This window comes from Melanostigma gelatinosum, assembly GCF_949748355.1.
Source record: "Melanostigma gelatinosum genome assembly, chromosome: 17".
Classification (NCBI taxonomy): Eukaryota; Metazoa; Chordata; class Actinopteri; order Perciformes; family Zoarcidae; genus Melanostigma; species Melanostigma gelatinosum.
In genome coordinates this window covers 3,042,145-3,055,072 of record NC_136650.1, presented here as the reverse complement: position 1 = coordinate 3,055,072, position 12,928 = coordinate 3,042,145, and the positions used below count along the sequence as shown (strand labels likewise).

At 42.1% G+C, this 12,928-nt stretch overlaps 1 protein-coding gene across 2 annotated transcripts; it reads left to right on the top strand.

Annotated features, from left to right (window-relative positions):
- The first annotated feature begins 568 nt into the window (after window positions 1–568).
- tspan13b (tetraspanin 13b) lies at window positions 569–10,397 on the top strand. 2 transcript variants are annotated; one of them, XM_079288374.1, is made up of 6 exons: window positions 569–682; window positions 1,955–2,122; window positions 3,584–3,664; window positions 4,791–4,904; window positions 5,119–5,229; window positions 9,718–10,397. In XM_079288374.1, exons 1-6 carry the CDS (start codon window positions 620–622, stop codon window positions 9,790–9,792), a joined length of 612 nt encoding a protein of 203 aa, XP_079144500.1. In that variant the 5' UTR covers window positions 569–619; the 3' UTR covers window positions 9,793–10,397. The 2 variants fall into 2 exon arrangements, with proteins under 2 accessions (XP_079144500.1, XP_079144501.1); XM_079288375.1 differs by lacking the exon at window positions 3,584–3,664 and having other exon boundaries at window positions 1,955–2,107.
- Window positions 10,398–12,928: the final 2,531 nt, after the last annotated feature.

Sequence of the window (12,928 nt, the reverse complement as noted above, 5' to 3'; positions counted from 1 at the left end):
CTTATGACTTCTGGTGACCAGTAGTTCTCTTGAATAACTATGTTGAATACACTTATTGTAAGTCGCTTTGGATGAAAGCATCAGCTAAATGACTGTAATGTAATGTAATGTAAATGTAAACTAATGTCCACATAATTAGCACAAGCTTGAATATCTTTCCAGGAAACTTACTGCTATTTCAAAGCCTTCTCCTTACAAACAGTAATACAGGCCTGGTGGATAAACACTGACACATTTATGTTTTTATCTTTGTTGACCAAATAAATAGTCAAATCAAAATGTACTGAGTCTAAAAGTAGAGGAATCCGCTTAAATGAACCACCATCTACATCTTTAACCGTAGAATGTGAACGCCCAGGCTGCTAAAGCTGCTAAAGCTCAATGTGTGCCATATCAGTTTACAATTATATTATGACAAATGATATGCACTTATTTTGAAGGCTTCATCTGTAACTTCCTCTGGAGTCTGGTTGTATTGTTTGGAGCTGACGCACAAGCTCCGTTCTTTCCAGGTTCGACCTGCTGCAGAGCAACCGTCTATTCCTGCGGGCTTGTGTTTGTCTGGATCTGATCTCTGGAGCTGAAACATTTCTTTCAATTGGTTGATTAATTGACCGAGATGGGCTGCACTGGATTCACCTGCTCCAAACACTCCCTGTGCGCGCTCAACATCCTCTATGTTGTGAGTATCCGCAGCAGAATAGCTGCCATATGGATGAATATAGCGCCGGTTCTATCTGTGTTTTTTCCTATCCTGTAAACACAGCGGAGGAAACGTCCTTCTGTAATCAGTACACTGCTGATGCCAGACACCGGTCGATCCATGATTTACTCGGCACCAGGATCACATGCTCACTGTGTCCGCCAGATAAAGCTATTGAGAGAATACACTACAAGTCCCGCTTTTACAGCGCAATGTTATTTCCTTCCGTCACATAGTATGGCATACAGAGGACGTCCTGTCTTTGCTGGTGGTTCTTTTCATCGCTGCTTTCTATATTATAAACTAAGTGTGTGTGTGTGTGTGAGACCCCATCAGGTTCCAGCAGGGCTTCATCTCAGAGTCCAACGGACGGCCATGGTCCGAGTCCTCCAGTCCTCTTTTAAAAAGGGCCACAATGTGTGGTGTTGCTGTGGAGATTTGACAATAATCTGCTTTATTTGCATGCACACACAAGGAATTTGACTGATGACGTCATAATGATGTCATCGATTTTACCATTATTTTTTAACTCCGACAGCGGCAGGTTAAAGGACGAATTCACATTTTTTCACTGAAAGCAATAAGTACATGCTCATATGTACAGTATATTCAAAAAGTTATTGACTGCTGTAGTTATGTCCATCCTGGCCGTGAACAGATCCCCGCTCAATGCGATTTCAATGCAAATGAAGGGACTGTGGTTGGCTCCAGTATCCGCTGTACTGCTGTCTGTCACTGAGGTGAGCCACAGGGGGGCCCCCAGGGGCCGGTCCTCAGACTTCACATTCAAGTTCAAGTCCTGCCACCTGCAAATTCTCTGACCACAGTCGCAGGGGCAGGACCCCTCTTGTTTCTGTACTTTTAACTTAAATGCTGGACTTTTACATTAAGTGAGGTTTTTGACATTTTAGTATTGCTACTTTAATTTAGTAAACAATCTGAATATGTTTTCCTCTACTGTAATGCTTTTAGCAGATATGTCTTCCACTATGTCTGTACAGCTTGCTGTGTGAGGTCAATGTCCACATACATCACAGGAGCTCATATAGGATATCAAGCTCATCCAGGTGTTTGTCTGCCTGGCAGGGTTCCATCCTTACAGGATTTTTTAAATTAAAAACGGCCTGCATCTAATATTTTCATTTGATATCGAAATGAACTTAGAATTATTGTTTCATATTTCACAAATCCTACGAAACCATTTCATACAAACATTGGAGCATTCACTCCGTCTGTGTGTCTGTCCTGCAGATGGTGAGCCTGCTGATGATCGGCATCGCAGCATGGGGGAAGTGGTTCGGTCTGGTCTCCAGTTTCCAGGTGGTGGGAGGCATCATCGGTGTGGGCGTCTTCCTCTTCTTTGTGGCCCTGGCTGGCCTCATCGGGGCCATGAAGCATCACCAGGTCCTGCTCTTCTTCGTATCCTTCACACTGCTCATGTTGTGGCTGATATAGGATACTCATATATTATAGCTTTGACATCATTTATGATCTTACCAGCCAGGAAAATGTCCACAGCGTGTGACTGGTTGAACTGGATCAGTATTTTAAAAAATCCATCACTTAATTATACAGAAAGCACTGCTGCTACTTCTTCTGTGGGTTCAAATACGTGTTTGCCTTCAGCTGTACAGATGATATCCTGGTTGGAGCATGGCAGGGATCTCTGCTCTGAATAACTGAGTTGGCTTGAATGGATTGCTGATGATTTGACACAAGCCTGCAGTTTTCAGTTCTTCAAAGCTGACTTCAGTGGAGCTGTTGTCAGAGCAACAACCCCTTAAACGAATAGGTCAAGAGTTAGGAGTTAGGTGCTGGTTTATTCACATATAGCTTTAGCCTAATATGGCCACAACTCTATCATTTGTAGATTTCAAAAGTGCACTGTAATCCAAGAGAACTGTATCCAGGTAAAACAACTCAATCTAATCTGGATGAGAGTTTACCGTGTTAGTAAAGCCACATTTTAAGAACGGGGACCACAAATATAAAACACATGTTTAACCCTCTAAATAGTGTGCATATTCACTGTCATTTTACCACCACTGAAAATGTCACAAATGTTAATACGAATCAATTCAACTACTTACCCGTTGTAGCAGTTGTTACATATACAGTATGTTCAGTCAGTTGTGCACCTGCCATATTTCAGTGGCGGGCCGTGCATTTTATACCTGGGCCTTCTGTGCTGTGCTACTGAGTTACGGTTATTTGTTGGTGTAATAATACACGTATTCGTATTAAACCGTTCGGTACGAGGCTTACGAACCGAACACAATGACAAGAACCAGTCACATAAAATTGTCACGCGTGACAAATAAATCCGCCGCAACACCTCAGAATCTCTCCTTAAAACAAGCAGTGCTGGAAGCAGAGCAACCGAGGAAGACAGGAGCTGTGCAATGAGAATATAAGATAAACGGGAAAGAATTCTTAAATTATAAAATAGCTATAACTTTGTGATTGTGTTTAGGCCAGCAGAGAAGGCTCAGCTGGCCCTGAGTTAGATGTGTGTTTGCTGATTTATGTTGTGAAACCTGAATAAATATATTTGAAGCACCAAATTCTTACATGAAGAGAGAGTGTAGAATACATATTCTACACTCATGTACATACGTGACCACGAGAGATATCCAGTATGAATCTGTGAGCAGTCTGGCTAAGGAAGCTGTTTTACTACAGGATTCTCTCTTCATCTCAATGTTTGTAAAATTATTTTCCATCCATGTAAGCATGTGCAATACAGAGCATCGTATTTCCCACTCAGTCGTGCAGAGACGGAGCATTCAGCTCTATTTCCAGCCTGACACAATCGTCTGTGGTAAATGCACTGGTTTAGTGACACTGGCTGTGAGCAGACTCCTTAACAGTCAATCTCAGTACATGGTTGTTCTGTTCATGGTGTTTATTGTGCAGTTCTCTGTTTCCAGTGCCTGCTTGGCTATCAACAGAGAGCAACAGGTAAGATGAAAGTCTTTCAGTAAGAGAAGCCATCCTAGTTTCCGCTTGTTTGATTTGTATTGGTAACTGGCCACCGTGGTCCACTGTTTTGTACCAGAAATACAAATGTTTACACCTGCAGCAGCTTCAAGAGACTTTGGTGTAATGCAGCTATAAAAGTGTGTTCATACCGAACACTGAGGGGATTTTCACTTTACGTTGTTAACTGGACTGTATTCACTGTTCTTGTTGTTCTGGTTGTGTATTGTAATAAATACTTGTAATATCATAAATCCTGTTGGTACGTTCTCAGATGTGAGATTTAAGGTGACAACAGAGAAACTTTCCCTGAAAACATCCTTCTTGTGTCACAGACTTCATTGTGCACAGTGAAGCTCAAACATCCAAGTGAAGGAACAATAAGCAGCCGACTCATGCAGAGTTAAACTAGGACTTAAATACTTGAGACTTTTTATGGAAGGTATCTACACTGGGGTGTTCCTGTTTTACAGCACAGCTGCCAAGGAGAAAATATGATGATGCTGTTTTTTCTGGCACCGTAAATAGCCTGCCTGATACATTTACTGATATATACTATATGATATTTAAGTTACACTCTTCTCATCGGGCGAGAAAATATATCAAATTACAAGAACAGGTCGTTTGACTTGGCCCATGACAGAGATGCATCAACACTTTGAGTGGTCAGAAGACTAGAAAGGTGCGATACATGTCGTCATTCACCCATTCACACACACATTCATACAGTGATGGCACGAAGACTGTGTTTACATGTCCAAGTGTTCTTACTGAACCCCAAATTGCTCCTGAAGGCTTTTCCATCAGTGTGTGAGTGTGTATCGCGCCTGATGGGCAGGTGGCCCCTTGTATGGTCGTCTCTGCCACCAGTGTAAGAACGGGTGAATGCTGGCTTGAGTTGTAAAGCGATTTGAATGGTTTGAGAAAAGCACAATATTAATACAGTCTATTTACTGAATAATCCCAGTCACTGATCACTGCATGTACTCACTATGTGACAGGCGCCTGTGATTTACTACAATACTACTAAAATACGACTGTAATTCAGTCATTTACACACAGCAGTAAAGAAGAGTAAAGCGTGGTGTTGCTCCTGTCTGTGCTGCAGGATCACCTGCTGGAGGTGGGCTGGAATAACTCTCAGAGCACTCAGAGGGATGTGGAGAAGAGCCTCAACTGCTGTGGCTTCAAACAGGTGGACCCCAACCTCACTTGTGATGCTGTGAGTTTGGATTAATGAAATGTGTCCAGGCCCCTGCTACATTTCAATTCTATTCTATTTATCTTTGTATTTGGCCCAAAATCACAATTTGCTTTACAATTTCCGCATGTTAAAATTGTTGGTCAGATTCTATCGAAGGCCTCTAACCATGCTGTGGGAAGTATTTGTTTTGTATTTGTCTGAAGCAAGTTGTGTGTCTCCTGTTCTCCTGCAGGCTTGTTTCCCCAACCGCTCCTGTCTGCCCTGTGCAGATAAGATCCAGGAACATGCTGGGGAGGTTCTTCACTTTGTAGGAGGGATCGGACTCTTTTTCAGCTTCACTGAAGTGAGCTATCACAACTACAACACTGCTGAGTTGCTAGATGCTGTGCACAGTTTAATGATAAAAACATATTTATAACTTATACAATATTTGTGCTGACGCACTAGCACCCCGGCTGTCTCCACATTCAAACACACACAGGTTACATTGCCACCAACAGTCAAGGAGAAAAAGGGATACAGTCCTACCTTCATCGGAATTGTGGAGAGATTATGGGTATCGAAAAGTGAAAGGAAAGGGGTGGTGCTGACAAACTATGTGGGAGAAAACAGGACGCAGCCAACTGTACTGAAATAACATATGCAGGTGGGCAGTCAATGTGCTCGTCAAAATGCCACCAACATAATTGAATGGTTACATCTTACAGGAAGGAATATACGACAGTAAGAGCATTAATATCTCAAACAACTACAGTCTACAAAGATCTAGAGGAGTAATGTCTCCTGATCAGAGAGTGAAGTGTGTCTCTCTCTGTATGTGTATATCAGAGCTCCTCCTCTCTTTGTTCACATAGCAGGCCGGCCGCATGCCTTTTAGTGCACGTTAGTACATGTGAACGTGCCCCACGGGTATCTCACGGCCGCCGCTCTGCACAGCTGATAACGCCATCCAGACTGACAGCTTCGTCGTGGAAACTTAGCACCCATCCTCCAGTTCTCCCTCAACACCGTTAACTCTGTCAGCACTTTCCGTGTAGTTCGCACTTTTACCGCCTTTAGCTACGAGCTGTAGTAGTTCAGCAGTTGTAAGAGCCAAATTCAATTTGCTGTAAAATATTTTTTTGCATTTACATGTTTAACTTTAATCAGATGCTACAGCAGTAGTAGTAGCAGTAGCGTCTGTATTATACCTAGTAGAAGTAGTTGTATCAACAGTTGCTTTATTAACAGTAGCAATAGTGTTGTTGTAGAAGTAGTTGTTTTAACAGTAACAATATCATCAGTATTAGGCTAAAAGTATCAGTATCAGTAGTAGCATTAGTTGTACCAGCAGTGATAGTAGTTGTTGTATTAGCAGCAGTAGTGTCAGTATCAGTAGTAGCAGTAGTAGTTCTAGCGTCAGTAGTAGTAGTAGTATCAGTGGGAGTACCGGTTGTGAGTGCATCTCCCCGGCCCACCAATCAATCTCCACTCTGCAACTCTGCAGCCCAACTCCAACATGTGGAGAAGCATCTAAGCGTGAGAGCAGAGGACGGAAGGCCAGAGAGACACAGTGATATGGTACAGCACATGAATGGGAAGCAAGTCTTCGTAGGAGAGCAACAAGTGGTGAACACGAAGGACTGGACTTTCCATAATTCCCGAAGACCAAAAACCACAGAACGGAAGTACCATAAGCGCTAATCCGTAGTATTCAAAAAGCTTCCTCTGAAATAGGCTCACTAGCCAGCTAAATCGTCCTCAGACGCACAACGCCAGGAGGGAACCAAACTACAACTCAGCTCACACCATTCGAGGCATGAGCTGTGCGCTTATGTTTCCGAAGGTAACAACTTGCCTTTCACCGCACAACGACGAACAGTTCACCACATCCCTCCTTTAACTACCGACTTGCTTACCCAATGAACCATTCATAACTACAGCAGCAGTCTTCAGGTTAAACACCTGCGAGGTAACTGGGTCCAATGCCCAGGCACCCAACAGGCTGTGCATTGCTCATTACAGAGTCCAGAATTATCCAGAACATTACCATCATCACAAAAACCGGAATACAAAACGTGCAGTCAGCAGGAAACACCAGAAACTATTGTTTCCTCAGTAAAGCCCGGACCAGCAAACACTTCAAGCCTAAGAACAGCATCCAACTCAAACCTGAAACCTAACAGCGCTCCAGTAACTCCGCCGAAGAATACTTCCACAGAAGCCATAATAGAGGAAACAAACTTCGACTGCCCGAACACAAAACCCAAACTGATCCATACAGAATTTAACTAACAAGAGCAGCCCTAACATCACTGCAGCCCCGTCCCTCTGACTGCCTAGCCAGAAACTAAGTAATCTCCCCCTCGTCTGCAGGTGCTACTTGTGGTGGGTACTTACGCACTAAAGCCCGCAGGCCCGGTAAAGCAACCAGGAACTGGCCACCCACCTGCAGCCTCGGACGTGCCCCCGAGACAACTGCTCTAACCACTTTCATCAGCACACTATCAAACTCCCCCCCCCCCCCCAACGACCTCCAAAGGGAGTCCGCTCTTCAACCTAACAGGAACAGAACAGCAGCAATTTACTCACACTGTATATAGGACCACCCAAACTCTGTTCCACAAAAATCACCAGCACAACACATGCTCAGTGACACAAACACACTCCTCAGGAACACTGATCACTCCAGCTGCTCACAATAACCAAACACAGGAAAACAGACACCTCACGAAACTCGTCCATGTCTCCCAAACTACCAGACTGAACCTCTCATCGCCAAACCAGGTGCACCTGCCTAGTAGGCTACTACTGATCCGGAAATCAGTCTCTGCACATCAAGTCAATTGCAAACAGCAGAGCCACGTACCTGAATCAGGAAATGGTTCACGGGTCTGGCGTGCGATTCGAAATACAAGGGGCAGCGAAACGCAATTTTGTGTATAAGTATAAGCTAAGGATGGGTTAAATGCAGAAGTCAAATTTTGGATTTATGTATATGACAATAAAATCCTACGTTTTTTTAAACTTCTCACATCACAACCCTCTCACCAATTTGTTTCCACTTTCCCTTTTGACCCCGCCATTGTATCATAAAGACAGACACCATATTAACAAGTTCATAAGTTATGTATCACGCATCACAAACATCATTCATTCATTTATTCAATTCAATGCTTCACACCAAAGCCATGGTGTCATTTTAATCACTCTGCCTGTTTTACCATTACTGTCCACTTGATGGCGCAGTAGAGCAAATGAAGCACCATGAGGCTTCGGCCCATGAGTGAACAAATTAGATGGAAAGCGTCAATGCTTCATGAAGCTTCATCTCACCATCACTATAACAAATAAACATTTATTTAGAGAACAACTAACCAAACTAAACAAACAATCAATCAATCAAATAAAGTGCCATCCGTGTCAGCCCAGGCGAGTCAGAGAAGAGAGGAGGGGCGAGAGCCCTGCCATGGGGTGCTTCTCAAGTCTCTAATTGCATCCTCGTTTCCCTCACTTGCGTCCTTTCCTTGCGTTTTAGTCCCTCCCACCAGGGATGCATGGAGGAAACCATGCGAGGAGAGAGGAACGAGGAAATATGTTTTAAAATACTTGAGACGTCCTTTCCTCAGTTGCGTCACGTGAAGCGACGTCTGTTTCTGATGACGGTGCTGATGATCACAGCTGCATCAGCTGTCAGTCGGCTTTAACAGCTGGAGAGACGTTTGATAAGTTTGTCTGTTCACATGATCACTGTACTTAATAATAGTAACTAATAATACTAATAACTATAAAGACACAGTAATCATCACTGTAGAGGTGTTTCTCTCTGCAGTCTGTTAACAAACTGTGTCCTGTGTTCTGTTTATAAGCACAGGATCCATTTCTACTGGCGGAATGCGATCGTCTTATTTATGAATTATTTGCGTCTGTACGTTTTGAAATTGTGACTGTGGCGTCATTATTAAATAACCCAGAATATGATTATTGTTTCTCTTAAATTATAAAACTCATCAAACACTCAGGAATGATGTAAAAAGTGTTTCATCTCTCCAGCTCTCTCTGACTTTGATTGTTTCCATAATAAAAGTTATTGAGGGAAACATCAGATCATGAAAATACAAATCATTCTAATAAATGTAGAAAGTTGTTTGTGGTCGTTTTGTTGTTCAGACTACAATGAACATTTATTTAAACCAGATGTTGAATCGGAAACCTAATCAAATATAAAGCTTGACTTTATTCTGTGATCTGTCTTCACTCTGGTGTTAAACTCCAGTCATCAGTCCGATCGGCTGCAGCGTCCAATCACATGACTGATAACAATGAGGGGGCGTGTCGACTGTTAAAAGACTTCCTGGAAGTCTGTTCTCGTGGTTCCTCGCTCATGGCTCCTCCGAGGTCCCTCCTCCATCCTCCATCCTCGCTCCTCCGAGCTACGTTAGAGCTTTGGGACGGCCGTCAATATGGCGGCGCAGAAACAACTTCCGGCTCAAGCGAGGAGCGAGAAACGACAATTAAAAGACTTGAGAAGTACCCATGGTCAGGTGGTGCATCTTTATGGCTGGCCACTTCCAGCAGGCTCAGGTGGGGCTCGTTAGCTGCCGATCAACATCCTGAAAGACAGACCAGGCAGCAAACAGGACACAGACCCCTAGTGGATGGGAGGGGTCGTCACAATGCCAATAATTTAGTTTTTCATATTTCCTCTGATAACTCAAACAAGGTGCTTTTGGTTCCGAACACTAGTAGATTAGTAGATACATTGATTGTGGGTTTGAAACTTAAACACATACATAAGCAGCTGTTTATGTGTGTCTCACAGTATCTAACGGTTATTGTGTTTTTATTTCAGGTTCTGGGGGTGTGGCTCACATATCGCTACAGGAACCAGAAGGACCCCCGAGCGAACCCCAGTGCTTTCCTGTGAGACAGCATCAGCCCATCTGCACTGTCGCCTCACCACCTCTATGGACCTTCTCTGGGCTTCAACTGTAGATACAACACTGTCCTGTGTGTTTCCACTGATTGTTGCAGTGATGCTCTTTTGACATGATGTGTTTGGTTTGTCAAGAGTGAGATGTGTTCTTAAAACAAGTGGTTGTGTGTGAAGGAACAGCACACATGTTGCCTCCAGTGTGACAGCTCTGCCTAAGAAAGTGTCTGAACATATGCAGTTAGTACACTGAAGAGTTGTGGGTGTAAAAGAGGCAATATTGTTCCAGCAGTCTGTTGTATATTCCAAAAGTATTCATGCAGCCTGCCTGATGTTGACCCTGAACACTGTTATTTTCCCTTTGTTGCTGTTGTTTGTCTGCCTGACTGAATGCAATAATGTCAACTGCTACTCTGCATATTGATATGACTACATTATTTTGACCATCAAGTATGGAGATGTGTGCGTGTGTGTGTGTGTGTGAGTGTGTGTGTGTGTGTGTGTGGTATATTTGGCATTTTGCATGACTCTTTTGCAAATATGAGCTACTATGAGAGCTGCAATGATGTTTCTGTAAACAACCTGTTTGAGCCTTTGTACTGGACACCACAATAAGACACCGATGGATAAAAATACATCTTTTTCCCTGGCTATGTGTCTTTTGCTGTCAATTGTGTTTTACAAGTGTCTAAAATGTTTGAATTTAATAGTGCAAAAAACTATTTTTGTCATTCAGTCCTAAAGGTCTTATTTTCTTTCAAAAAATAAGTGAAGAAATATGTCAGCACAGAAAGATTATTTCAAGTTAAAATACAAGTTCCATAAGGTTCTTATTGAACTGAGTCAGTATCTTGACAATTCAATCAGGAGAGACAAGTAAGATGAAGGACAGATACTTATAAACATTATCAATATAAACAGTTGACGTGTGATGATAGTCTTGACATAGCCTTTGGTGCTTGGACTCTACAGGGAGATTTGTAATGGAGGGGCATCTTCCCTGACCAGCAGCAAGATAAACCCCCTGTGGAGTCCAAGCACTGGTGAGGATGATGGACTGCACATGTATCATGCTTTTCTAGCCTTTCGACCACTCAAAGCGCTATGAATGGGTGTGAATGTTAGTTGGTGCTGATGGTCAGGTGGCTCCTTGCATGGTAGCCCCTGTCATCAGTGTGTGAATGGGTGAATGATGACATGTAGCGTCCATAAATGGTCGACGCAAAGCACCTTATGAATGTTGATGCATAATCATGAGCCTGCTGATGTATGTGTAAAACAACGAGAAATGTAATGTAGAACCATAGACTGTATGCGTAGAACAGAACGAGAAACATATTGTAGAACCATACACTATGCCTAGAACAGAATGAGAAACGTATTGTAGAGCATAGACTGTATGCGTAGAACAGAACGAGAAACATATTGTAGAGCATAGACTGTATGCGTAGAACAGAACAAGAAACATATTGTAGAGCATAGCCTATGCCTAGAACAGAATGAGAAACGTATTGTAGAACCATAGACTGTATACCTAGACCAGAATGAGAAACATTGTAGAGCATAGCCTGTATGCGTAGAACAGAACGAGAAACATATTGTAGAACCATACACTATGCCTAGAACAGAATGAGAAACGTATTGTAGAACCATAGACTGTATACCTAGAACAGAATGAGAAACATATTGTAGAGCATAGACTGTATGCATAGAACAGAACGAGAAACATATTGTAGAGCATAGACTGTATGCGTAGAACAGAACAAGAAACATATTGTAGAGCATAGCCTATGCCTAGAACAGAATGAGAAATGTATTGTAGAACCATAGACTGTATACCTAGACCAGAATGAGAAACATTGTAGAGCATAGACTGTATGCGTAGAACAGAATGAGAAATATATTGCAGAGCATAGACTGTATGCATAGAACAGAACGAGAAATGTATTGTAGAACCATAGACTCTGCATAGAACAGAATGACAAACGTATTGTACAACCATAGACTATGCATAGAACAGAACGAGAAATGTATTGTAGAACCATAGACTATGCATAGAACAGAACGAGAAACATATTGTAGAACCATAGACTGTATGCATAGAACAGATTGAGAAACGTATTGTAGAACCATAGACTGTATGCATAGAACAGATTGAGAAACGTATTGTAGAACCATAGACTATATGCATAGAACAGATTGAGAAATGTATTGTAGAACCATAGACTGTATGCGTAGAACAGATTGAGAAAAGTGTTGTAGAATCATAGACTGTATGCATAGAACAGAATGAGAAATGTATTGTAGAACCATAGACTGTATGGGTAGAAAAGAATGAGAAACGTATTGTAGAACCATAGACTGTATGGGTAGAACAGAATGAGAAATGTATTGTAGAACCATAGACTGTATACGTAGAACAGAACGAGAAACATATTGTATAACCATAGACTGTATATGTAGAACAGAATGAGAAATGTATTGTAGAACCATAGACTGTATACGTAGAACAGAACGAGAAACGTATTGTAGAACCATAGACTGTATACATAGAACATAACGAGAAACGTATTGTAGAACCATAGACTGTATGCATAGAACAGAATGAGAAACGTATTGTAGAACCATAGACAGGATCCATAGTACAGAATGAGAAACGTATTGTAGAACCATAGACTATGCGTAGAACAGAATGAGAAACGTATTGTCGAACGATAGACTATGTATAGAACAGAATGAGAAACATATTGTAGAACCATAGACTATGCATAGAACAGAATGAGAAATGTATCGTAGTACCATAGACTGAATGCGTAGAATAGAAAGAAACATATTGTAGAACCATAGACTGTGCATAGAACAGAATGAGAAACGTATCGTAGTACCATAGACTGTATGCGTCGAACAGAACAAGAAATGTATCGTAGTACCATAGACTGAATGCATAGAACAGAATGAGAAACGGATTGTAGATCCATAGACTGGATGCATAGAACAGAATGAGAAATGTATTGTAGAACCATAGACTATGCATAGAACAGAATGAGAAACATATTGTAGAACCATAGACTATGCGTAGAACAGAAAGAAACATATTGTAGAACCATAGACTGTGCATAGAACAGAACGA